The sequence below is a fragment of the Fundulus heteroclitus genome, chromosome 3, assembly GCF_011125445.2.
Source record: "Fundulus heteroclitus isolate FHET01 chromosome 3, MU-UCD_Fhet_4.1, whole genome shotgun sequence".
Classification (NCBI taxonomy): domain Eukaryota; kingdom Metazoa; phylum Chordata; class Actinopteri; order Cyprinodontiformes; family Fundulidae; genus Fundulus; species Fundulus heteroclitus.
In genome coordinates this window covers 44,702,818-44,730,294 of record NC_046363.1, presented here as the reverse complement: position 1 = coordinate 44,730,294, position 27,477 = coordinate 44,702,818, and the positions used below count along the sequence as shown (strand labels likewise).

The following is a 27,477-nucleotide window of genomic DNA, read 5'->3' as shown; positions in this document are numbered from 1 at the left end:
TGGTAGAGAAGACAGAGCAGAGACACAGAAAGCACAGAAGCTCACATTGACCCAGGAGTACTTTCTATGTTAGATGGTAATAGAGGATGATCTGCCTCCCCTGATGATGTCACAGCTAACAGAACACCAGACCAGGTGTACCTTCTATGAATAGTAAAATGACAGAGAACAAAAAGTTAAAAACTTAAATAACAACAAACAATGCAGAGTGGAGAGCAGTAGGAGAACTCAGCAGAGTGAGAGAAATAGACCCTGATGTCCTCCAGCAGTCTAAGCCTATAGCAGCATAACTATACAGGTAGCTCAGGGTAACATGAGCCACTCTGACTAGAAGCTTTGTCACAAAGGAAAGTTTTAAGATTAGTCTTAAAAGTAGACGGGGTGTCTGCCTCACGGACCAAAACTGGGAGTTGGTTCCACAGGAGAGGAGCCTGATAGCTAAAGGATCTGCCTCCCATTCTACTTTTAGAGTAGCATTCTACTGTAACTTGATGGGTTGAGTAGTTGTCTTGCAAGGCACTTAACTTCACTTAACTTTGCCCACCAATCTGTGTATTGGTGTACAAATGTATGCGTGTTAGTGAGTGAGTTTGGGTGAATGTAGCTCTTTACAGTGCTTTGAGTGGTCAGTATGACTGCAAAAGCGCTATATAAGTCCAGTCCATTTATCATTTAGGGACTCTAGGAACCACCAGCAGACCTGCAGTCTGAGAGCGAAGTGCTCTGTTAGGAACATACGGGGTAATCAGAGCTCTGATATATGATGGAGCTTCATTATTAAGGGCTTTATACATTAGAAGAAGAATTTTAAATTCTACTGGGTTTCCTTTGATAGGAAACTGTTTTACTAATCTGTATTTGATTGAATTTGACTTTGAATTTGACTAAGGTGCCTTGAGATGACATGTGTTGTGAATTGGTGCTACATAATAAATAAAATTTAATTCAATTGAAAAAGATATCAATGGTAAATATACCAAAATGCTAAATTTTTCCCTTTAAAAATCTTTAGTCGTAGAAGAGTGAAGTTTTTATTGGCAGAATCTGTAAAATCAAAGCACTTACATTTAACTCAACTTAAAAATCGTATCATTTGTCATCATAAGGGTGTCTTTTAATCCAGCTGGGTACAAAACAAAATAAACAATGAAAGAATTAATATGAAATACAATAAAACTGAAGACCTACATAATTTTTTGTAAAATATAATTTTAGGTCAAAACATTCTAAGTCAGAATATACATTTTGACCCAATAAAGACCTTCTGTCAGGTCAGAAACAATGAAATAAAATTCAGAATGAAATAAAATTCAGAAAACTTCATGAATTCATTCAGGTACTATGCAACATTTTTAATTTGGCATTAAATTGTATTGATCATAGAAAAGCTTTCCTTTCCTATTGACAAATTTAAAAAAGGCAATGAAATGAGAGTTAAAATACTTTTTTCTATTATTATAAATGTCTGCAGAAACATAGGATTAATTAGGAAAGTTGGAGTAATGTTGAACTAGATATCATTACAGATTTTAGGTTGCAAAAAATCAACAAAGCATGAAGTTTACAAAGGCAAGGAAAATAGTCTATTTGGTTGCAATCTTCAGTTTTACCACTAGATGTCGCCACATTCTCTGTGTTGAGCATTTATGGTCTTAATTTAGTACCAGCTGAATTTAAAAGCTTACATGTTTTAAACTTTAGCACATTTTAGTGTGTGTTGAGGCACTTTCATATGAGCCATTTCTCTATGCAGTTGGTGAACACGGTGATGTTGGAGTGCCAGTGTGTGTGCTCCACGCCGGACTGAACGCACACCGACACGTCACCGCGAGCGTCCAGCGTCCTCAGACCAAACGTGTCGCGCTTGTAAAACTGTCAGAGGAGAAGAAGACAGAAACACATTTCCTGCGTTTAAATATAAAACTGTTGAGTCTGACAGGTTTTAATAACATCAGCTGAGCTGTTTGTGGAGCTGTTAAGCTCTGATACATTTATACAGGTTTTCCAGGTTCGTTTTCATTAAAGCTTTCCTACTAAAGGAAGCCTTTCTCTGACTGATGCAACACAAACCCACTGAAAGTCCAGCTTTAGCCTCCAGGAACATGGCCAAGGTGACCCAGCTCCTCATAATCTTCATAAAACACAGATTTCTTCCCACATAAAAGGATGTTTTAGCCTAAAATCATTATTTCTTATCACACAATATTGATTTCAGTTGAAGTAGTCAAAAGTCTCATCAACTGATAGCAGAAAAGAACAGTTTGACACCTACCTCCTGGTTCCTCATTTCCACAACATCTTCGCTGGCGTCATAAAACCCGTAGTGGCTGTGCAGAAAGGAAGAACCAGTTATTTCTTGTTAAAAGGTTCTGAAAACCCTGTTTTCAGAACCTTTTTATCTTTGTTCAAACGTTTCGTCTCTTCTCTAAGATACTTCTTCAGCCTGAAGAGTTTCAAGTAATCTCAGCCTTATAAGTTGTGGCGGATCAACAAGTTAAGCTGTGGCAATCAAAACTAGTTGCTCACATGCAAAAGAGGATCATCAGGCTACCAACCAATCATTAACGCTCTGATGTCCAGCTATTGTTTCCAGGGGGCTCGGTCATGCTTGCAATAACAGCATTGTATAAGGCCAACAATTGGACTGTTTAACAACGGATTCTCTACACCAAAATGGCTTCCATAAACATATTTTGCGCAGGACAAGGCTGTTGCTCGTATTTTCAGAGGTGGACACTGCTAACCCAAACGTTTGCTTCGTTACCTCATATTCCTCAAATGACAAAATTAGCTTTGCTATGTTTAAACTGATGATAAATAAGGACACTCAAGGAAGCTAACGCTAACTGCTAACCACCAGCTGTCAGTCTGTGTCACACATCTTCAGACAAAAGGTGCTGCAAGCACACACACGGCGCTTGGCAGACATGAACAGCACTGCATGTTTCAGGGGACAGCTGGTTTAGCTAAGTATAAATTGCTTTTAAACTAACTTTACATTAAGGTGACCAGATTTCTGAAATCAAATCTGGGGACATTTCTTGCTCGTACATATAAAACAATACATCTCATCAAGATGAAATTAGGAAACGGGGACAGTAATGGTTTCATTTATTTTTACATATTTATTAATATTTAAAACAACAAAAATCAAGTGTAAAAGCCAGGAATGTGCCGCTCAACACTTTTAGTATATCCTAAGATTAATAAAATTAATAAATAAATAGATAAATAAATAAATTAATAGAAAACTAGAACTGTGTCTTTGGGTTGGGGCAAAGTGGTGGGGGTGGGAGTGGAGGGGTCTAAGGTGGTTAGCAGGGTTTTTCAATTTTGTGTAGCCCAAAGAGCTCTGCCACCTCCTAAGGGGAGAGTGACATGAGGAAAAGAAAAATCAGAAAATACAAACATTTAGACTGTGGCCTTCTGTGAAGACAGAGTTCCTCCACCTTTTAAAAAAGTGCAACAAATACTTATTCTGCTCATGTCTACATACCTATGAGCAATAGGTTTTCTGCATTAACATCAAAAAGAAGTAGAGGTCAAGCCCGCAGGTAAACGGTGATACATGTTTCTTATTGTCACCTGGCCACATCAGGGGCCTGTGCATCTCAAATAAGCAGATTCATTTTTTTCCATAATGGGCTATAAGCACAGCTCCACTACTTCCTGAACCTCAGCAGCTCTTTTGTTTCCTTTCTTTCTTTACTGGACAAATTGATTAATCCAGGTGTGTCTGGCTGGTTACTGAAGTCAGACACACCTGGATTAATCAGGAGCTGCTGCGCTTCAGGAAGAAGTGGAGCTGTGCATGGAGCCTGTTTGGGACAAGAAAATGGGTTGTGGTGATGTGAGGTGAAACAAAGGCATAGACTTGGAGACCCCTTGGATCAGTGTGCAGCATGAGCATGTATAAACTTACACAACGTGTGTATAACTACATTATGTGTATGGTAGTAGTTGATGTGCCAGTATATTGTTTGCTCCTATAAGGTGAGTTAACTCCGGTCAGTGAGTCGCTAACATGAGATCATCTCTGGTTTCTTCAAGGCCTTCTGTGTCTGAAGAGCCATCAGCCCCGGTATCCAGAGGTCTGGATAAAATAAGAGGAGAAGAGGATTTATTATGGGCAGAACAGACATTTTTAAGACACAAGAAAAAATACAACTAATCTGCCTCTTCTTTCTGCCACAGCTAGGGAAGTGCAGTGAAACTCATGTTCAGTGCAGAGACTCAGAAAGAGGTTATATCCTCAGACAATTAGGCTTCTCAACTCAAACTTGAGTCACTCTGTTTTACATAGCAAACTTTGCACACTACATTACTCAATACGTTACTTTATCACTTAAATCATGTCAACGCTTTATCACTTGAACTTTAATAATACTCTAAGTAAAATTTTATCTCTTCTCATCAAGTGTTCTTTCCATCAATGTTCCCATTTTCCTCCACCCATTTAATCTCCTTTCTGACTTCCTATCCTCTTCCTCTCTCCTCTTGTATCAATCTTACATTATTCTAAAACAGACATTATATAATTAAAATCAGTTCCAAAAACATTAGAATGTACAACATGAAAACTTCCAATTATTATTTTTATTATTATATCATCTAATTAAATATTACAAATCTAATTACCACAATATTAGGAGCTACAAGCAAAAACAACATAATAAATGGACATTAAACAGGTGGTTATCTCTTCCTCCATCGTTCTCAGATCATGTAGATCTTTTCCCATTCAGTTCTCCTGTTACTGACTCCTATTTTTTCATGAGGAGCTTTCATATATCCAAAGTGAGCAGTAGAAAAGCTAAACCTAAGCCTGGAAGTCTATGCTCATAAATCAGCAAAACAACTAGTAATAACTCTACTTCTAACTATATGAAATATAAACTAAAGGTCACCAATCAGTTCTAAAACATCTTTAGAAGAACTCTTGTTGATCCCTGGAGAACCAGCGTACCAGTTTAGCAGTTTACAAAGAGTTTTCAATTATTCTGTTACATTTTATCTGAGTGTCTTTTACTGATGTGAGCAGCAACTCGTGGTCTTGTCTTACTTTTTATTGATAATTTTTAACCTGAACAAAAACCAAACATTTATCACAGGATCAGCCCGATCTAAATACTTACCATGACACAGGGCAGCTCCCCTTGTGACAACGAATTTTCACTTCTTCTTCTTCTGTTTTAAAAGTGGTGCGCTCTTCTTCTTCTTCTTCTTCTTCTCTTCTTCTTCTTCGTGTTTTAATGGCATCTGACATCCAAAAGGATCATTACCGCCATCTAGTGGTGCGCGCAGCGCACGCAGTTACCGCAACACTTACTCCCCCTCGGTAAAATCGGGGACATTTCCGGGGACAGCTTTAGCCGGGGACAGGTGGTCCAAAACGGGGACAGTCCCCGGAAATCGGGGACGTCTGGTCACCCTACTTTACATGGCAGTGGAAGCTTTTGAGGAGAATTAATATTCTGTGCCCAGGCTGCGGCATCTTCGAAAAAAACATAGTGAGTGAGTGTGTGCTGTATGCCAGTTCTTTAGAGAGAAACAAGCAACCAGCTCTATTACCTCTACCTTGTAAACAGAATAAATGAACAAGCCTAAAGTTGCTGATAATAGTCCCAGTAGGTCGGAGAAACAAAGCAGCCATTGGCCAAAAGGATGGCCCAGCAAAGAAGAGCAACATCATTACTTCAGGCCAAGATTATATGGTTTACACTCATCTGCAGGCCTGCATTCCCTCATTCAGGGATGAAGATGTTCTCATTCTGGACAGAGAGGAATGTTGGTTTAAATGAAATGAAATGTCGGTTTTATGTTGGAGTAAAGGCAGCCATTTTGTGAACGGGTGCATAGCATTAGTCCGACAACCCAATAGTTCAACAACCCTAACCCACCCTCTCCAATTAAGGCCCTAATCCTAACAATTATCCCAAACTAAGGACGACAAACCCAAGTGTCCCCAATTAAATTAAACCTCTTCAAAGCTATTTCTCCCTGGAACAGAGGTATCAATTCAATAAGATATTTACCAAAATAAAAGCCCTCTCCAAAGTTATTTCTCCCTGGAACAGAGGCATTTATTCAACAACACTAAGATTTATCAAAATAAAATACCTTTCCAAAGCTATTTTCTCCCTGGAATGAAGGTTTTTAGCCAGCAAGACCAATATTTACTAAAAGAAAATCATTTCCAAATTTAATTTTCCCTGTAATACAATTATCTATCATCATTCCAAAGTTGATTCTCACTGGAATAGAATGATATAATAAATAAAATTATTATTCCAAAGTTAATTTTTTACTGAAACAAAAAACAATCTCTCTCTCTCTCTCTGCCCGTGCCCTGCCTTTGGCTTCCTACACCAAACTTTTTCAGTCAAACGACTGATTTAGGGGAAGACCATCGAGACATTTAACCCTAACCTAACCCGACAACCTAAGGCACAAGTCATGATCGTTCTGTCTAATGTGGGAAAAGTTTAGTCTTCTTCGCCATGGACTCACCATGTAGTTCAATCTAATGCCATCAGAGAGTACTAGGCATGTTAACTGCTGATACAGATAAGATGAATTTGGGCATAGGCCTAGCGCATGAATCTTGTCAAATTATAGGTCTGCTAAGAGTTAATACTAAAGACCAAGCTAATTTTTTTCATCTTGAAACTGGGTTGTCGGACTAATGCCTCATCCGACTATATGAGACTGGTGGGACTGTCGGACTATTGGGCAGACCCCTTTGTGGGTAGAAACTAGGGGTGGGCGATATATCGAGTATCCTCGATGTATTTCAAGTTTTCCTCCGCGCGATACTTAAAATTACTTTATCGCGACAATCGCATGTAAATTTTTATGGCAAGACTGAGCCGCTGTATTTAATTCACTGTGAGTTTAGTTTTTCCCACATGCTGTGAACACATCACTCGCTCCTCCTCCAAACCAGAAATTAAACCAGCCATAAAACTGTTGAAACTGGCGTCTTCTTTTGCTAAATACCATATGACAAAAAAAAAACGTTTGTTTAAATTTTCCCAGCACCTAAAGAGCAACGGAAATATTTTTGTGATGCTCTGAATATGTACCTGTGACTGGTCAGTTGATTTTATAGTAACAATACAAGCTTTTGTTTTTGGGACTGTCACATTTTTATGATACCTTTTATTTCAGGTTTATTTTGTGTCAGATTTTTCCTTGGTGTTCCTTATTGCCACTGGGATGTTCTGTTTTTTAAGGTCCAGTGTTGACCATGAAAGAGCTTTAATGTGACAATATTGTAATTTGTGAAACGCTTCTATGTGCAGCTGTGGTGGAAAAAAGACGGCTAAAATAAAACATTTTAAATTCATTCTTATTTTGCAATCAATTTTTCAAACAAAAAAATTGACACGTTAATAAGAGATATGCCAATGCAACTTTAGGCACTATTTGGCTAAAAACATTTGTTATTCAAGGGTATTTGAACATATCGCGATATATATCGTGTATTGTGATATAGCCCAAAGATATCGAGATATTAGGTTTTCTTCATATCGCCCACCCCTAGTAGAAACCATCGTTAAACAGCGGTGGGGGCTGCCTCTTACAATGTTGTTATTGCAAGCATGACTGAGGCCCCTGGGGACAATGATGTCAGAGCACTAACAATCGGTTTCTAGGCTGATGGTCCTCTTTTGCATATAAACAACCAGTTTTGATTGTCCCAGTTAAACTTGTTCATCCTTATGCGAAGGTACTGCTTATAAGGCTTTAAGAGTTTACCTGAAACTCCTCAGACTGTTGAAATCTCTCAGAGAAGAGAGAAAATGTTTCAACAAAGAAGATGCCGTCCAGATGACCTGCTCAACTTTTTTTTTCTCTCTGCATTGTTGAGATACATCAGATTATCTATGGTAAAAAATTCATGCTGTAAAACAAAACTACGAGTGGCTGTTTCTCTATTTTCTTGATGAAGATCTAATAAGGTTATTTGTATGTGTTATGCTGATCCTCCGCTCAGTTTAGCAGGTAATGAGACAATTAATTAAAACATTTCTGAAATTGGTGAGACCTGGATTGCCACGGAGTGATGACCCCATCATCTGGACCTCCAATCAGCACCATCTTCTTGATGCGCAGGAAGTTTTCCCTCCATTCTGAGGAAAGGATATGCAGATAAGATAAGATTAAAGTGTTGTTTTATCCATCCATACACCCATCCATCCATCCATTTTCACACAGCTATCCCTTGTGGGGCCACGAGGGGTGCTGGTGCCTATCTCCAGCTGTCAATGGGTGAGAGGCGGCGTACAACCTGGACTGTCATGGTGCAGCTTTGCCTGCTGCACCATGGACATCCATGGCACTCTCCGCCTTCCATACACCCCAGTTCTCCACTCCACCTTCTCATCAGTTACACCTGTCATCCTTAATCAAGCCAGGATTCTATTGCCGGTCTTTAACAATTTCATGGCTCTTCAAATTAACTCAAATATTCACATCAGTCCAAATATTTTATACCATTTTGTAAAGCGGTTGCATGATTGAACTCAGATAAATCATCCTGTTTCACTTCTGGCTAAAAGCCGGGGGTGGTTTAGCGCTTACAACATTTAACAGCTACTGTCTGGCTAATAGTGGGTAGCCATGATTTCAGGAACACACAAGATGCATTCAGCAGCTAAGAAAATGAGGATCAACTGCTATTGTCATGGTCGATGGAGTAGATATCAGTGGAGACTGTGGCATTATAAGTTAAACTCTACATCTATTAACAGCAAGTAATTTGTCTGATGCATGCAACCTGACTTTGATCAATTTTAAATGAACTAGATCAAATAGCACAAACCATCATGCTAGAAATTACATTTTATATAAATGTAGTTTGAAAAGGAAATTGTTGTGTACATGAAATTAGAAATAAAGGGTCCCTCACCAGTGAAAGCAGAACAGCGATTTTCTAGCCACACTTGCCGTTAGCTATGTTTTCTTTAAAAGAAACATTCGGTGTTAAAAGGTTTGAACAAAGTTAAAATCCACTGGTTGGTGAGGTCCTAAACGTTTAATCTCTATTTTTTGTTCAAGAGGTAAAAAAAATATACCTCATTCATTTTTTTCTCTTAATATCTAGCAAGGATAACCAATACTGGATGGCTGTAATCAGCGTAAATGACACAACGTAAACCTAACGTGCAACTCCAGTATTTCAGCTGGACGATCTAAGCTTGGAGCTTTAGTGTTCATAGACATTATATGTGTATAAAGCTTATGGTAGTATTTGTGCCCCACAGCTCTCTGGGCATGTGCAAACGATTTCAGATGGTCATTCTTTAAACAAATGTTGGTGGGCCGGCCCCAATTTCAGGACGCCTCATGAGGATTTAGCCTACTAAAATTGTCTGTATTCTGGCAAAGACCTAGATATATGTACACAAATGTTTATAACAGAATCATATTGGTAACAGAATCAGTCTTTATGCAATATTCCTCTTTAAAGAACAATCCTGTTCCACTGATTATTTTATTTTGCATTAAAGAAACTAATGCAAGACACTATGCTGTGAGTACAGGATACATTTACATAATTAATGAATAATAAAGGTGCCATCTTTTACTACCTTTCATGAACTTGTGAGGTTTTTCACCATTTATCAGCGGCAGGAAGGTGTTGCCCCTCAGGTAGCCGGCTCTATGGTGAGGGTCTGCACAGAGAGAGACCATAATCTTTGTTTTATGCTCTGCTGACAGAGAAAGTCTCCAAACTTTCTGCTCCAAACTCACCATTCCAGTAGTTGCACAAAGAAATTTTTTGCCCCACTTTGTTGTAGCAGAAGATATAAACCGTCTTCTTTGCATAGTGTGCAAATACCTTCCTTAGGCAATCTGTGTCTATGAATAAAGACCAAAACCATCAGCTGTGTATTTATTATCCTTTAAATAATAGAAGTTTGTGTGAAGAAGAGCAGATCTGGACACGTAAACACTTGGAAACATCTAACCTCCGTACTGTCCAGCCAGCGGAGAGGACAGGCCGATGAATGTGTGCACGTTGTGATTGGGAGACGTGGAGAGAACTGCTCGACAGATTACACCGCCTTAAAAAGGAAAATAGACAAAATAAGGCAAACATCAGTCTAGGTGATCATTGCTATAAGCAATATTTTATCAATCCACCTGAATGGGGACGATCTGACTTGTGTGACAGATTCCATAGCAACAAACATCAGATATGGGTCCCAACCCTAAATGGAGCACATCCTCACACCACAGGGTGGGGGCATTTCTGTGATGTAGAGATTGAACTGTCCCTGATTCTGTCCCTGATTCTGTCCCTGATTTTATCCCTGAATCTGTTCCTGATTCTGTCCATGAATCTAGCAATTGTCTGCACGTTGTTCTCAAATAAACTCACAAATGTTGGTCTTTTTATTTTAAAAATTGTTTTAATATATTCTCTTGGGTTTTACTTAGGGCCACATTTATATGCTTGAATGAAATAATGTCCTATGCATATTTCTGTTGATAGTTTGATTCCTGAACACGTGGGATGCATAAAAATTGGTCCTTGCGTTCGTTACTTCAAGGCAGGACTGTTGTAAATGTTTAGGATCAGATGTTCTGACCCAGCTGTCAGCACATTCTCCCACATTCAACTCTGCAGTCAAGCTCATTAGATGCCCCATCAGACGCCTGTTCCATTCACCTGATGAACTGCTTTTCATTACAGGTCATCTGCAGACGGCCTGTACCAGATTATTTGAAAGCCTGGTGTTAGTAGATGTCCAACATTCTTTGTCTGCTTTGTTATTGATAGCTCTCTCTTCTTCTGCTGGGTCATGCTGAGAGCTGGCAGATCACAGCAGGAGACGACACGTCATGGGCAGAGGGGCTGGGGTCAGGTCTGGGAGCCAAATGCGAGAGCTGACAAATAAATATGAGAGCTGACAGCCAGACTGGTCAGACGAGCGAGGCATGGTTCGAGGTCGAAAGATTAGTCCAGAGGTCTATTTCACACATCCAAGATAGTGGATTAAGCCGGGATTTTCCAGATATCCTGGCTGAAATAAACCTGAACTTGGTTTCACTAAAGCAGTAACACATCAATTACCATGGTGATTTATTCTGTGCATCTATCTGCTCCAGACAGCCAGGTTTAAGACAGGTTTAGTTAATCCTGGTGCCTTCTCTGTTCAGTCATTGGCCACACTGACCAGAAACCAGAGTTTTGTCTGTGATTCTGTTTTCTTTTAGCAGCCTGCATTAAAATACCACTGATACATATTGACATTCAGTCAAGTTCTTTTATTATTTTAAAATTATGATGGCAGCCCATACCATTATAAACTTTATAATTATCCATGTGGGTATTGTTAATGTTCAGTTGTGCTTTTGAAGACTGCTGGTGTTCTGAGTTTGACAGAAAGGTCTTTAATGCACTATTGCATGTGTTGAGAGGGTTAGAGAAATCACAATAAAGAGGCAAAGGTGTTGTAAATAAAATACAGTGTTACACCATTTTCCATGAAAAATAAAATATGCACAAAATATGCATCTCACAGCCCCAACAGGAAATAAACTATACAACCCATAAGGCTCTCTGACCCAACAATTGTTAATGGAAATAATCTTAGAGGTAATCTGATGTGAGGTGAACATTGTTCTGCAAAGGCTGTCTGCTGAAAAACTTTCATCCCTCCATACTGCTCTACTGCTTTTCTTCCAGGAGTTATGGAAGAGTCAGTGAAACAGCGCCCTCTAGAGTCACAGAATAAGATAGATCACAGAAAATGGTGCAACTGTGTTTTTTTTTTTTTTTTTTTGCCCAAATAAATGTGTTTTCCTTTGTAATAGCAGCAGTGTTTCCTTTCATGAGTCTGATGTGCTTCAGTTCCTCATCAGCCTTTATCAAAAGATGTTGCTCCTTTGGTTTGAAGTTTGATGCACACAACTCATCAGTGAATCTATGATCGACCTCATGGTCTCCTGAAAAAAGCTGGGGGAGGGCATTTATCTGAATTACTTAAACCTGGTTTTACTTAGTCACACTTCCTGAGCCTGGATTGGCCTTCATGAAACGGACAAAGCCAGGATGCTCCGATCGCGCTAAGTCAAGCCTGGCTTTATCTCTTATCCTGGCTTTCTAAATTCTGCTTTTGTGAAACAGCCATCTGGTCGTGTCCAGAAAATAGAAGCAGATGAGTCGTCCGACAAGGGCAAGCCGAGACGAGGAAAACCAGGAGATTAGAAACTGTTGCTTCATGCTCATCCAGCAGGTTGCATCGAGAACCGGCTGGATTTCCTTAGACTGAAAACTTTTAACTAATCTGTCAGGATGATTTTATTGACTCTGTAAAGTGCCTTGAAATGGCATGTGCTTTAAATTGGCACTATATAATTAAACCGATTTGATTTGACTAGAATACGTCCTTTAGAGCTCGACTTGTTCTCTACCATAAAATTATCTGTAGTAGTTGATACTACTGTGTAGCTGACTTGGGCCACCCTGACTAAGCAGGCCGTACTCCCTCTGTGCTGAATGTGAAGCCATGGATGAATGTAGATCTCCATTTGTGTCTGGAAATGTTTTTTTTTATGTTTGAATGTGAGAAGAGACTTATTTACCCTGTTTTTACCATAATGTGGTAAATTCAGGCTAATCTATGGGAGCTTATGAGAAAGGGCATATATAGGCCTACACTAATATTAATGAAATCTGTGCATGATGAGGCTTGATCTGCAGCCATAGTTGTCCTGTTTTCTCTGGTTCTACCAAGTTTAGGAGCTACAAGAATCATTTTTGCAGAAACTAAATTGGCCAGTGAACATAATCTACTCTAACCCTGAAAGAGGAACCTTAATGTTTGACAGGTTCTGAAAGTTAATGTATGGCTTTCAGGGACACATATTTACGTCTGTAATGCTGGACTGCATAAATAGGTTCAGTCTGTGGATCAATGTTTGCCCATACTTCTATACGCTCTCCTGACCAAATGTGATTGATTTCACTAAATGTACCTTTGTGTACCAGAATGTTCTTTGTCCAACTGCACAGAGCATGACTTTAATAGGGTGGCCTATGGGTAATACTAAAACCAAGGTAGTTTTTAGCTCACCCAGTCTTTTACTGCCCTGTACTATGAATACTTTATTGAGGTTTCTGTCCTGCATTATCTGCTGTGCCTCAATCTCCATGATTCTGGCTCAGCTGTCTGTCTGCTCTGTCATTTTCCAGCACCTCAGCAATCAAAATCATTATATGCATCTGTGAGCTTTGCTGCTGCAGCAACCAAGTCAACCCCCTACACCTGTTTCTTTGCATGCTGAGGCTCATCAGGCAAATGATACCAGATTTTTGAAAGTCAGGTGTGAGTAAATGTCTAGAGTTCTTTGTCTGTCTCGCCTATTTTTGACCAAGTTCTGGATTTCTCTGTCTTACCTCATGTCCAGAAAACAAGGAGCCAAGTATATCTCATTGGCTCCCTGTTTTCTGGACACGATATGGATCATTTTCACAACCACAAAGCTTGCCGAGCCTTAGTCTGTCTGCATATTTGCTCTCAACATCTTCAGACTCCTGCAGAGGTTTTGCCTGCCTGTATCAAGGCTTTATGATTAATGATAAACCTTTTAGAATGCAAATCTGTATCAGGTTTGAATATCTGGTTCTCTCAGTCTGGGCATTAGATTAATGCAATTTTGTGCTTTATCACCTTGTGAGAAACACAGCAGATGGACTCCTTTAGGAGACTTGTTCATGATCTCCTCGATGGCCTTTCTGAAGTCTCGGACCTGCCTCCACAGCGGCTTCAGACTCTCCAAGTTGTTGTAGAGACTAATGGTATGCACCTCGGTGCCGGGATGTACCTGGATGCAAATCAGTAAAAGAACAGGAATCAGAGTGGAAAGATTATATATATATATATATATATATATATATATATATATATATATATATATATATATATATACACACACACACACACGAGTCAGTAAAACTGTAATTACAGTTAATTACAGATAATCCTAGCAGCTCTAGCTGATCTGTATCTGCCAGATGTTCGATCCCTAAAATAAAACTGAGTCTGACAATTTGAAAATCGGAGGGAAACAGAAGTCAGTGGGTTTAAAGTAGTTAATTTCCCTCTAAGGGGATGATAAAGTTTATTTTATTCACATATTAATAATTGTATGATTGTGAAAAGCCCCAGGGTGTACGATTTTCACACTGGTGCACCATCTAGTGGTGCACTAAATGAATTACAAACGACTTTGCAGCAATAGCTACTATGGAACCCTCGAAATATAAGTGTGACAATGTAAACATGTCCTCCATGGTTAGCTACTGCTAATAGCTAATATCTATGGTTATCATGTAAAATGGTTTCTAGCACTGTTGCCAAGTCCACTTGTTTTTTCTAAAGTCGCTTGTAAATTCCCTGAGTCGCGTTTCTTGGGCTCATTTCTGAATGTACAGTTGCTTATTTGGGCTCTAAAATAATCAACTATAAAAACCAGTAAAAAAAAACCCGGTCGGTCTTGCTGCTGCACTACAGACAGTGAACGGGTCGGCCGACATCCCTCCGCAGACTACACATACATACCCTTCATCCCTGAGAGGGAGAGAGAGGCGAACAAAATGACCCATTTCTGCCAGGAGGACAGAGTAGTTGCTGGACCACACTGCCCTGTTTCTGACATAAAGCCAAAAATAAACTTCCATGTTGTATTACATGAACTTACCTGGCCAGCAGGAATCCTGCAACCTCCGCATCCGTCCCCTCTACCTCATGAATTATCTCCACCTGGTAATAATAGCTACACCAATATAGACTCTTGTTTTCTCCTGGTTCTTACTTATTTTTATTTTCTTGGTTACTTTCTCTTCCCTCTCGCTGGACAAAGAGGATGAATGGTCCACCATTTCCAACTGAAAACGGCAAATATAATGATCTACGGTCGTCTTTGCTTCTTTTCTACTCCTCCACCAACAGCACGTCTTCATATAGAAAACAGATATGGGAAAACGCACAAGGCTTACAAGTTGGTCCTCTTTCTGATTCTGAAATCAGAAATAGTGACGCAACATGGCGCCTCCCAGTGGGTGCACCGCCACCTATGTATTTATAAACTACAAATTCTAAGCTATGAGAACAATAATTTTGATGTGAGATTATTAGACTTTGCCAGAATATGTATTTATAAAAGCAATACCTGATTTTTCCTAATTAAAATCCAAATTAGTTACACACTGTCCCTTTAAAAAAGTTTATGTGCTCATTTCCTCCACTGTTCAGGTGGTGGATCAACCAATCAGCTCTCTCTGTTCAGGTGGATCAGCCAATCAGCTCTCTCTGTTTCCACCATCTTCTCTGCTTCAGAAGTCTAAAAGTGTTCCTCACTACCCCTAACTTTTTTTTTTAGAGTTTATTTATTTAAAATAGGACTCATTATTCATTGACATGCTCACAACAAGGTTCAACATGTAAATATGCCAGATTTAGCCATGCAGGCTAATTTCATCTGCAGTCCTATGGCAGGTTGATGTAGAAGCATTGAAAGACAACACATAAACACAACATACATACAAGGCATGTTAAAATGAACAGTTAGTGGAAAAAGTAGAGTACATTAACAACAATTAACAATTAATGCCTAGAGGGCTTTGTGGATAACTTTTATCTTACCGCAGTAAAATTCAGAGAAATATCTTTTTCCTGAAATTACATCTCTAAAAGCTAGTTTTAGTCTTTGGATTCTTTGTGAATATGGAAACTGAAGAAGGTTATTCCTGCTTTCATCAGATCTTTTCTGGACTGCTGTGATGTAGTCTCACTGCTGGTATCTCCTCACCAAACACAACCAGCAAGTTTCTCCAGCTCTAGGATCCAAACCAAGATGTTAAGGTGTGGCTGCCCCATAGTTGTGAAACAGCTTAAATCCACATGTTGGCAAACTTAAAGCTATAGATACATTTAAATGTCTGGAAAAGAGCCATTTCTTTATTATATGATTATTCTATTACATTGTATTTATTCTTTTAATATGTATTTATGTATGTTTGGCTAAATTAATCATTATATTGGTAAGTTTTTACTATATTTTTGTGTTTCAAAAATAAAATAACTTCATTAAAAAATTTCTAAGACCTCCAGAAACTCTGGAAAACTGTGGATCTAAATAAACGTCAAAGAGCAGAAGAAAGTCTAAAGCAGGAGTGTCAAACATAGATTTATCATGATTCATGCGGGGAATATCTCAAATAATATGGACACTACAATGGGAAAGTAGGAGAGGAAAGGAAGAACAAGAAGAAAAAAAGAAAAGGTGAAAGAAAGAGGAGATAAAAGAAAGAGTAAGATAAAACAATTATTGAAAAAAATATGTACTCCGTTTAATTGAAAATCTGCAGTTCCTATATTGTCCACGAGGGGCGCTGTGTTTTAATCAGCAGATGGTAGCACTGAGCTTCAGATGTGGAAAATTGATTTTAAATCATTTCTTAATTTGTATCTGTTTTATGTTTTTTGTCATGCAGGACAGTGTTTTTAAGTTCCAAAAAATTTGAATAATTTTTTTTAACGTTGTACAATCACTGTGATCAGTTCTTATGCATAATGCACAAGTAAATGTTTAACTGAGTTAAAGAATTGTTGAAATTGCACATACTTCTCTTAAAATCGCTGAGGTTATTTACAATGTATTGTGTAAAAGTGAAATTCAGTTAATACAAAAAACAACAACAAGTCCACTTTTATTAGTTCTATTTAATCTTGCAATGAGTTTACTCGTGTGGCCCTCTTGAGATCAGATTAAGCTGAATGCGGCCCCTAAACCACAATGAGTTTAAGACCCCTGGTCTAAAGGCTATTTGTGCAAAAAATGTTGAAAGAATTGTAGGTGGACCAAGACTTTTGCACAGTAGGCTGTTTTTAAAATGAACGGAATAAAAATAAAAGTGTTCTAAAAAATGCAACAAAGTGTGCAATTGATAACTTTTAAAAATGAATGTAGGTTATCAGTAATGACTAAGTATTCAAAAGTCTTCTGGACTGTGATCCAGTCCGGAGGAGCCGAGCAGACTGACCTTCTTAATGAACGTGGAGAGAGTCTCAAAATGCTTGGGCTTGTTGAAGATGCCGTGAACGATGACGACCGGCTTGTATCCATCCGTGCAGCGTGCAGCCAGTAGCACCAGCAGCACCGCCAGGGGAACCCTGCTGGTCCACAGAGCCATCATTTCTGCTGGAGGATCCACGGGAGCAGAAGATCTGAGGAGAGACTGCTTGCATTCTTTGAGAACATGCAGGTTCCCTCCTATTTATTACGGTGGGTGTGTTAATTTTACCACATCCTTTTTCTGTCATTATTTCATCAGAAATCAACCCATGCTGCAATGAACCAACCCACTGTGTGAATCTGAGTTCATCAGGCCATCACAAATGTTAGAGGCAACTCCATGAGAATGAAGAAGAAGAAGATATGAAAGGAAATAAGCAAGAATTACATGCTGCTGAAGATTGGGCTAATGTTTGTTCAAAAGGTTCATTTAAATGAATAATTTTCACTTTCAGTCAGACAGCTGCTTCTACCCCCCAACAACCGGACCGTGTCACATTTAGTTCATTTAGCGGTTAGAAATAAACGATTTCCATCTTAAAGTGACACGGACTAAATAATGAAATAAATAAAATATGTGGCTCATATTGAGAATAGTTGCTCCGGAGCACAGCTCATTTCTTTAGAGGAGATTCTGAAAAACTAGAAATATATGACATTATTAAACCACTTGGATGTTAAAAAGACCTAATTATAATATTTATAGTAGGCTATAGATTGTGACTCGATCTCCAGTCCTGGCGACACATCCTGGATGGATGGCTTTTGATATATATAAAGTAAAAGCTTTGACAGGTATTTTGTCTTAAGTTTTCTGGTTGTGTACATTTCCCAGTAAAAATAAAAAACAGATCTGATATTGTAAATCTGATATTGACATATGAGTTTCCCAAGAGATGAAATAATAGTTTTTGCAAAGGTTTACTCATTTTCTAGAAACACAGATTAGGGTCTGGATGCCAGAATTGAGCTAACACGGCTGTTCTACTAGCAGTTATGCAGCTGGTTTAAGATGTACCAAATACTACGGTAAAAATGGGAATTTTTCATGACAAGATAAGAAGTTGCACACTGTTGTCACCATTACAAGGAAATTGCATTGGTTCCAGGACTGAGGAACAAAACGAACAAAGAGAAAATAATAAAGTAAAGTGAGTCATAGATTAAACAGTGGAATAAGCATAAATTTCTTTAACAGTCATCAAGAGTCTGTATCTCTGTGGTACAAACATGTTGTAGGTGAGAAAATGAAACGTACAGAACGTTATCAACAATAACGAATAGGAAAAACAGGCAACTAGTGAATAAATAATTATCAAGTCGTGGTTGAAATTTGTTGTTGGACCAAAGTGCAGGAAAGCGTCCAGGAGTCACTTTACATGTAATAAAAATACTAAAAGTTGTAAGACAGAAGTTGTAATCTTTGGACCAGAGTCCTTAAAAATAAACTTCTTAATTAATCACTTAATATTGATGGCATTAAATTGGCCTCTGGTAATAAAGTAACAAACCATGGAGTTATTTTTGACCCTGATGTCATTTAAATCCAATATTAAACAGGTTTCCAGGGTTTCCTTTTTTCACCTCAGGAATATCGCCAAAATTAGAAACATTCTATCGAGGGGTGATGCTGAAAAACTGGTCCATGCATTTGTTACTTCAAGGCTGGACTATTGTAAGGCAAGGCAAGGCAAGTCAAGGCAAATTTATTTATATAGCACAATTCAGTACAAGACAATACAAAGTGCTTTACATGATTAAGATATAGCAAAATAATAAAATGTAGATAGAAAATAGAATAAAAGCAATTAGGGATAGAATGTAGTAACAAAAAAGAACATTAAAAACAGTAAAACGGTTTAACTAGAACAGTCAAAGGCAATTTTAAACAGATGTGTTTTTAATCTTGATTTAAAAGAACTCAGGCTTTCCGCACTTTTACAGTTTTCTGGAAGTTTGTTCCAGATCAGTGGAGCATAGGAACTAAATGCTGCTTCTCCATGTAATTCTTTATTATAAGGAAGTCCACCAGATGTGTATTTTCTATATTAATTGTGCAGCATTTGTGTACCTTATAGCAGCCATGGTTCCATAATTTATCCTGAACAGGTGCGTGTGTTCCTTCATGAAGATGCCTCTCCAGACCAACATTGACCCACCACCAAACCGGTCTTCCTGAACAATGTTGCAGGCAGCACGACGATCACCACAGCTTCTCCAGAACCGTTCTCATCTGTCACACAAGCTCAGAGTAAACCTGCTCTCATCTGCTAGTGTTCTCTGGTAAATGCCAGTCATGCTCCACAGTGCCGGGTAGTGAGCGTAGGTCCTACTAGAGGACATCGGGCCCTCAGGCCCCCCTCATGAAGTCTGTTCCTGGTCATGTTCTGGCCCAGCTCACTGCTAGATTCTCGATCAGGCCCTTTATTCCGATTACTTTTGTCCGTTTTAGCATAGTTGCTGATTGACACTACAACCACTACTACTGAACTGAGTTGATCAATGTTTCACACCGACTGTGTATCTCTGAATAAAAAAGGTTCCTTTCGCTGTTAGTCTTTTTGAGCGGTGAATTTTAATTTAAAAAAATCTGTTTATTCTATTTTCAAAAAGCCAAATGTGCTGTAACTCAGTGAGCCCTTTCTTTGGTCGCTGTTTATTTGATGAGTTTGGTTTAGGAGGTTCCTGCGAACATGAACTGGTTCCGTTCGGAGCGTCTACCTGTAGTTCCTCTGTTGGCCACAGGGGGGCAGTGAACGCTGCTCCCTCTTCCGGCTTTAGTGGTCACATGTTTCCTGTTTGTGCTTCGGTTGCATGCTCTAAGCTAAGTTAACTAAACTGGAGTTGTTTTAGAGCCATAAAGGCTCAGATAAAGGTTTCTCCATGGCTGTAGGTGGTTGTTTGAATCTTTTAAGTGTCCCGACTCGGAGCGCTTAGCTGCTGCGGAAGGAAGTTTTTATTCGGCTGGTTTTTCATCGTAATAACAACGTTGTTGGGGCGTTTTGAAATCGGTGAGTGAATCTGGGAAGCGAAACATCTTCAGCTACGGAATATAATCCAGTTGTTTTATTTTTAAAACCTTTTTTTTATTGATCATGACCTGAATGACTGAGAATGTTCACCAGCATGAATCTGCTTATGTTGTTTGGGTTCTTTTCACTGTAGAGTAACACGTAAAAGAGGCAAAGTTCTCTAAAATCCACAAAGTTACAGCACTAATAAGAAACCAAGCTTTGCTGGTTAGATGTTAAAGTTTCTTTAGGTTTTCTCTGTATAAGTCTGGCTCAGGAAGGGAACTGGAGCGTTGAGTCCTTCCAGCTGATCAGGGTCGCCACAGCAAGTCAGAGCAGCTTTCTGTCAGACTTCCTGTTCTTTAGGGATCAACGGGATGTTGGTGGTTGATGAGGTTCTGGAGTGAAGTTCTGACCATTCTTCCAGAAGAGCATTAGTGAGGTTAGACACTGATGTTGGACGTTAAGGCCTGGATCTCAGACATGGAAACATGGGCTGAATCTGAAAACCTTTATTGAGTCAGGACTCTTCAGCCAAAGCAGAAGTCCATCAGTGGTCTCCATAATCAGTTCTGTCTGAATAGAGCAGTCAGTTAGGAAGGAGGCAGGAAAAGGAGCCTGGATGCTTCCTCCGCAGGCTAGTTTAGCCTAGGAACCTCACAACGTCCCTTACGGTGCTAAAAAGCCTTGAAGTTTCCCACAATCAGCACCGGCCACCTCACAGAAATCAACAATGTCCGGAGAGAAGAGAGCGCACACTTTGTAGTTCATTTTCAGACGGCTGTAGGCCTGGATCTGACTCCATCATCCATCAGCGTCTCCGTCACATAATGACGTCGGAGTTAAAGGATGTCTGAATTCCACACAGCAGTCTGAAGCTCCTTTCCTCCCCATCATAGAGTCCTTACTGTTGACCCCATGAAAGGTGGAGGAACAGGAGCTAAGAGCTGATTAAGGGAATTCAGATGGAGCTTTTAAACTTCTCTGCCAGGATTCTCCAACAGCATGGAATAAACTGGGAAGACTTTGAATTACATTATAGAGTTTTCTGCTGTGTCTGCTGATAAAAAGCTGTGGTTCTGGTTTTGTTGGACCTCACAGCAGCCTTTGACACAGTGGATCATTCTGTTCAATTATCCCTGAAGTATTTCACCTCTTATCTGACAGAACTTTCTCTGTCTAAATTAATTTTTTTATGTCTTTCATGTCGGATCCAACAAGAACGCCTTATAAAATCAATAAGTATAAAGAAATGAAAGCCATCCATTCATCCGTCCATCTGTATGTCTACCAGTGCACTTTTTGATGGTTTTGTATGTAAAAAAAAAAAAATCAGTTTATATAAAATTGCTTTGATAAGATCTAAAACTCAGCTTGAAAAACTAGATTTTTTTAGCCGTGTATTCCTTTGTATTCCTTACAGAGTGTCGTAATGATTTTTTTTGTTATTTAATTACAGGTTTTCCTTATTTTCTGAAATATCTGCTCTCAACTACTTTTTCTGGACCTCCGTTTTGTTAATTTTTCTGACATTTTCATAATTTAAATTGGCGCCGCATCACTAAACTAAGCAGTTTCTGCTCCCTGCGCTCCCCTCCAGGCACCATGGCCCAGCTGGAGCAGTGGGTGAACGACCGTCTGCACGACATCCTCGGGCTGAGCGACAGATACGTTTCCCAGTTCATGATCGGCGTCGCTCGCAAAGCGTCGAGCGCCGAGGACTTTGTGAGCCGCCTTGAGCAGACGGGAACGATTGACATCGACCAGAGCGTCTCCGCCTTCGCAAAGGAGCTCTTTGAAAAGGTATCCAGGAGCGATGCGCGATATATCGGCATTATCATCAGTATCGGCCCCACGAGTAAAAATAGCCTGATGTTATTAACCATCTTTAATTCCATGCTGTTGTTGTTTGTGTTCTGTAGAAGCTGGTTGTAATGCATCATTAAATGTCTCTTCTCAGTCATAACAGCAATGTTAATATCAGATGTCGATATCTGACCAAATGGGTGCATCCCTAGTATCAGCATCATAAACTTTAACGGCTCCTCTGGACTCCAGGTTCTTTGGCTGTCGATGGATCCGGGATCACTAATATTTGCGATGTTGCAGATTCCTCGGCGACAGGTGGTTGAGAAACCGTCCAGAGCCATCGAGCGAGAGGCCATAGAGATGGAGAGGAAGAATCGGACCTACACGCTACTGGAGGACAGCGACAGCGGCGAAGAGGCGGTGGGAGAGAAACAGAGAGGCAAGAAGAAAAGCAAAGACAAGGAGAGAGGAAACAAGAGGAAGAACATCAGACAGAAGAAAGCCAGCGAGTCGTCGGGTGACGATGAAACGTCAAAGAGGTGATCTTTGTGTTTCTGCTGAGGCATAAAAGTTACAGACAGAGCGGCGGTTTCATAAGATATGCTCGAAAAAAGATGGAAAATGGTGTAATAAAGAGAAAATAATAGAAAAATATTAACTAGTTGTGACTTTTAAGAATGTCTGGACTAGGAGTCATCAGCATGGGACCCGTGGGCTCCAGGTAGCCCCTACTGAAATAGAATAAAATTAAAAACAGACTAAAATGTGACAGAAGTTAACAACAGTAACAATTTAGTTGATTGTTATATTCCTCCACTTCGCCTCTAAATCAGAATCAGCCAGAACCATAAATAAATGCTGAGCCGGGTTCAGACGTGGAGAATCCCTGAAAGCCGACGTCTGGTGAAGACCGCAGCCTGTTTGGAGCCGCCGGCACAAAAAAAAAAACAGCGTTTACAGTTTTTACTGAGCTGTAAACAACGCCGTGCTTCTGTCATTTCAGGGGCAGTTCTCTCCAGGAGGAGCACAAATCTGTCAAGAAAGAAGAGGAGGAAGAGGAGGAGTGGGAGAAGGAGGAGAGGGAGCGCCTGCAGGACATCGAGGAGAGAGATGCTTTCGCTCTGAGAGTGAGGGAGAAAGACAAAGACAAGACGCGGAACATCGCCGAGCGCACCGATAAAAAGGTGGGAATTAAACTTTTTAAAAGATGAAACAGCGCCCCCTACAGGGGGCTTCAGGACTCCTGCCTACATCTTAACATTAAAAAACAGTCTGTATGTTCTTCTCCCCACAGCCAGTAGAGGGCGATGAACCATCTGTGTTAATCAATTGGAGTGATCCTTGATACTAATTTAAATTTCAAGCCGCATGTAAAGGGAATCTTAAATATAATTAGGTTTAATCTTTCAAACTTAAAACATATAAGACCCTCTCTGACTTTTGAATCAGCAAAAACCTTTATGCATGCCATTATATTTAGCCATATAAACTACTGTCATACCACATGGTCTCACAAATCCCTACAGTCTCTCTCTAAGAAAACTCGGAAAGTTCTTGACCAAAAGTCCTTACATTATCATTATTGTAACATTTTTAAGTAAATACAACATTTTAGACTTTGAACATCATGAGATATTTTTTGCCTTGTTTTTAAAGTTTTAAATGGACTCGCTCCTCCTCCTCTAACAGATTTTATAAGCAAAAAAAAAAAAAAACATTACTAGAATAAACAGCAGAACTTTAACCAGAGGAGGCTGTAATGTTCAGCAGGCGTAGGACCAAATCTGGTCCATCAGAGGAGCAGTTAGGGAACACACCGCCAGCTCATCTTAGGGGCTTTGCAACCTACATAAGTTTTAAATTCTCCTTGAAACATTGGTTGAAAACTAACCAGACGTGTTCACAGGTGAATTGATCTGTTTCATTGGGCCTGTTAACCTCATTTTATTGTGATTTTATGCTATTGGCATCTTATCTGTTTGTGTCCACTCTGTTCTCTCCCGTAGTGTTTAATGTTCTTACCTGCCTTAGGAAAGCGGATGTAAATTAGCCGTTGTGCTAATTGTGTCATATTTACATTGATGCTTTAAGCTGACATGTTGATGAATGTGCATTGTCCTAATTCATAAATAAATAATAATAATAAAAAAACTTTAGCATCTCTTCATTCTCTCTTTAGGCTTACGAAGAAGCTCAGAAACGGCTAAAAATGGCTGAAGATGATCAGAAGAACATGGTCGGTTCAGTCACACCTTCAGCTTTTTGTTTTTTCCCCTTGATTTTAGTCGAGCTCTGAAGTTTCTCTCTCTCTCTGCGTTTAGTTGCCGGAGCTGCGGAAGCGTTCTCGCTGGGACTATTTAAAGAAAAGAGAGGCCGAGAAGCTGGAGGACCTGGAGGCAGAGATCATAGACGACGAGTATCTCTTCTCCAAGGAGGAGCTGACGGAGAGGGAGAGGAAGGAACTGGAATACAAGCGCACCCTCCGGGACCTGGCTAAGGACTACAAGAAGGCCGGAGCCAAGGAGCAGGAAGAGAGGAAGAACAGATACTACATGCCGGAAGAGAAGAGGAGCAAGGTGAGAGCAGAGCGTTTATCTGACACGGGCTGCAGGAACAAAACCGCGCGGCTAACCAACCTTCTCCCCTCTGCCAGGAGGTGCCCCAGAGGGAGCTGGAGCTGGAGGAAACCCCCATGGAGCTGGGAGGAGAGCAGGGCCGCTGGGAGGAGGAGAGGCTGAAGACGGCCTCCCTCAGCTTCGGAGCCAAGAAGGAGCGAGAGCTGGGTCTGAAGCAGGAGCAGGAGAGGTACCAGCTGGTCCTGGAGGAGGAGGAGATGATCGACTTCGTCAGCACGGCTATCACCATGAAGGGAACCCGCGCGGAGAAGGTGAGGAGCCTCGGCTTTCAGGCCGGTTCCTCTGAGGAACAATCGCCATCAGTAGGAACCCGTGCACGGAGGAATAAAAAGAAAGTCCCAAAACTGGTCGTTGGTGAATGTTTAACTTTTATTGTTGACAGCAGAACCAGAAGTTTGGGCCTAAACTCCAGGAGAGGAAGGTGTTTTCCAGTTTAGGAGACACTCCTCTGCTGATTAAAGGAGACGTTGCACAAAGCTGGATGTGCTGTTCTAGAGATCGTCCACCGGAGGGCGCAGCAGCACATCGCTAGTCCAGTCAAGCCGGGCCGGTCAGGGTCTATACCTCAGCATTTAAATTAAAATATAGAAATATGAACTTTACTTTGTCAAATATCTAAGCTAAATATGGGACATCAATAAAGTTAAATCCTTTCCAGGTAAAGCTAAAAGAAACCAGAATAAAAAGTACAGTATTTATTGCAAGTCATGTCAAAACGTTTAACTATTATATAACATTATATTATATTATATTATATTATATTATATTATATTATATTATATTATATTATATTATATTCTGAAGCTACCTGCCTATCTTCCTTGTTACTTCTTGAATGAATGAAAATCTCTTTAAAATCTGCCAGAGTTCAGAATATTTTTCAGCGTGACCTAATTAAGGTTAATTTTATTACATCTGGGATCTGCTTCTGATCCATTTATCTGGCAACAAAAATGTGTTTTCCAAGAACAAAGCAGCCGTCTTATTTAAGTGATGGTATCAGGAAGGTAGAGTTTTGTTTCCAGGAACAGATTAGGATGTAATCTGGCCCTATTTAGAAGGGCTAATTTTAATAAAATTAACCGTCAACACCTACAGACTTCTAATTAAAAACTGCTGTGACCTTCTTGGGGCGCCCCCCCTTGTAGAATGGAAGAGGCAACACTGTTTTTTATTATTATTTGAAATGTCACCAGCACAAACATGAATAACTCAGAGATTTTTAATGCTTATAATGAAGCTGATCTATGATTAAAGTCTGACATAGTTGAACGTCTTAGCGGAATTATGATGCAGTTCGGCTGCAGTTCACCACTTCACCGTAATTTCAACCGTCTCCAAAACGCGTAATTTGCTAAAAGCCCAAACTGAAATGCAAACACGACGGTTCAACACCAGAACCATCCCCTCTCTGCTGCTGCTGGACGGCTCTGACCCGGAAGGCTCTGACCCAGAAGGCTCTGACCCAGAAGGCTCAGGTGGTAACGGGCCGTTCTGTTGTGTTCAGGAGGAGGAGGAGCCGGCGCTGTCTCAGGCCGAGCTGAAGAAGCGCTCCATGCAGGAGGTCCGCCGCAGCCTCCCCATCTTCCCCTACAGAGAAGACCTGCTGGCCGCCATCAAGGAGCACCAGATCCTGGTCATCGAGGGGGAGACGGGCTCAGGAAAAACCACGCAGATCCCCCAGTACCTGCTGGAAGACGTGAGTACCGGCCGTCACCACATTTCAGATTAAAAATAAACGGTAAAGGACACGATTGAAATCCCTGAACTGCTTTGAACCGTCATGGTCGGACTTTGGATCAGTAACATGATGTTATAAGTAAATATATGTGATAAATTGTCCCGGTTCAAATTCTGTCAACATTATGACACTTTTCTTCAGTCCTGGGATGTTATTTCGCTTTTCAATATTAACATCACCGTATTTTTTGGACTATATATCGCGCCTAAATCCTTAAATTTTCTCAAAAATTGATAATATGCCTTATATAATTGATTGTGCAAATTATCTATGACCACTGTTGTGCTTACTGAGTGATTTTATGTGGTACAATGTGCTCAAAAATCTGTTAGATGCAACAAAGCCGCTCCGCTCAATGGATATTCTGAGCATTACGGTCACTGAGCTAAATTATACACTGGAGTGCTAATCACCCTCTGTTAGAACGAGTCGCTTTGAAGCCACCAGCCGCCATATTGGTACTCCCTATTTCCCTCCAGTAACTAAGGAATATGTGCGCTACAGCATCGAATAACAAGGATTTTCTCATGATCGGGGGGGCTTAAAACTTTTAAAATGTCAAATGCCATATACTTTTATGTTATGTTCTAAAACTATCAAGTACTGAGAAAGTCATGTGCTGAAATATTTTGCATTTTATTCATTTAAATATATATGTTTAACATTTATAAATATATAAATAACAATATACAAAAACATATTTACGTATGTGTATACATATATATACATATACACATGCTTATATATACATATATATATATATATATATATATATATATATATATATATATATTTAATATGAATAAGGTGTAAAATATTTCAGCACCTAATTTCCTAGTAGTTGATAGAGTTAGTACATCCACTGACTGTAGAATTACCTGTGAAATGTTTTCACTCAGCCAGAAAACTGCTTGTTGTTGCAACCAAATCCTGTGGGATTCTGTGAGAGTAGGGAGTAGCAAGATGGCGGCCAGTGACTTCAGTTTTTCGGCAAAATCAGCACTCCAGTATATTATATAGCTCAGTGATTACGGTACACTGTGTCACTACCTGAGGACCCCTGAGCTGTCTACCAGACTGCCTGACTGTAATGTCTGAACTAGAAGTGAATTAATGTAAGGCAGCCTAGTGTACGTGCTAGCAACAATAAACCTAGAAAGTTAATTCAATATAAAGTTTATTTTGC

General features: G+C 39.8%; 2 protein-coding genes across 2 annotated transcripts in view; one reads left to right on the top strand and one right to left on the bottom strand.

Annotated features, from left to right (window-relative positions):
* Positions 1 to 1,012: 1,012 nt before the first annotated feature.
* Positions 1,013 to 17,401, bottom strand: LOC118562704 (lysosomal thioesterase PPT2-A-like). The gene is made up of 8 exons (XM_036135507.1): positions 17,063 to 17,401; positions 13,689 to 13,842; positions 9,978 to 10,073; positions 9,760 to 9,867; positions 9,597 to 9,680; positions 8,051 to 8,135; positions 2,273 to 2,327; positions 1,013 to 1,872 (listed from the first exon to the last, which is right to left on the bottom strand). Exons 1-8 carry the CDS (start codon positions 17,213 to 17,215, stop codon positions 1,729 to 1,731), a joined length of 879 nt encoding a protein of 292 aa, XP_035991400.1. The 5' UTR covers positions 17,216 to 17,401; the 3' UTR covers positions 1,013 to 1,728.
* Positions 17,402 to 19,880: 2,479 nt separating this feature from the next.
* dhx16 (DEAH (Asp-Glu-Ala-His) box polypeptide 16) overlaps positions 19,881 to 27,477 on the top strand; it is a 28,673-nt gene continuing 21,076 nt past the window's right edge. Inside the window, exons 1-8 of the mRNA XM_036135497.1 lie at positions 19,881 to 20,105; positions 21,706 to 21,908; positions 22,215 to 22,453; positions 22,918 to 23,098; positions 24,094 to 24,150; positions 24,236 to 24,490; positions 24,568 to 24,801; positions 26,058 to 26,249. Of these exons, the coding sequence (XP_035991390.1) occupies positions 21,711 to 21,908; positions 22,215 to 22,453; positions 22,918 to 23,098; positions 24,094 to 24,150; positions 24,236 to 24,490; positions 24,568 to 24,801; positions 26,058 to 26,249 (1,356 nt within the window). The 5' untranslated portion in view covers positions 19,881 to 20,105; positions 21,706 to 21,710. The remainder of the gene's footprint in view (positions 20,106 to 21,705; positions 21,909 to 22,214; positions 22,454 to 22,917; positions 23,099 to 24,093; positions 24,151 to 24,235; positions 24,491 to 24,567; positions 24,802 to 26,057; positions 26,250 to 27,477) is intronic.

Coding starts and splice junctions, on each gene's coding strand:
- LOC118562704 (XM_036135507.1), bottom strand. CDS start 17,215: ATGATGGCTCTGTGGACCAGCAGGGTTCCCCTGGCGGTGCTGCTGGTG. Junction 13,843..17,062: donor TCTCCACGTTCATTAAGAAG/GTCAGTCTGCTC, acceptor ATTTGCATCCAG/GTACATCCCGGCACCGAGGT. Junction 9,868..9,977: donor GCTGGCTGGACAGTACGGAG/GTTAGATGTTTC, acceptor CTTTATTCATAG/ACACAGATTGCCTAAGGAAG.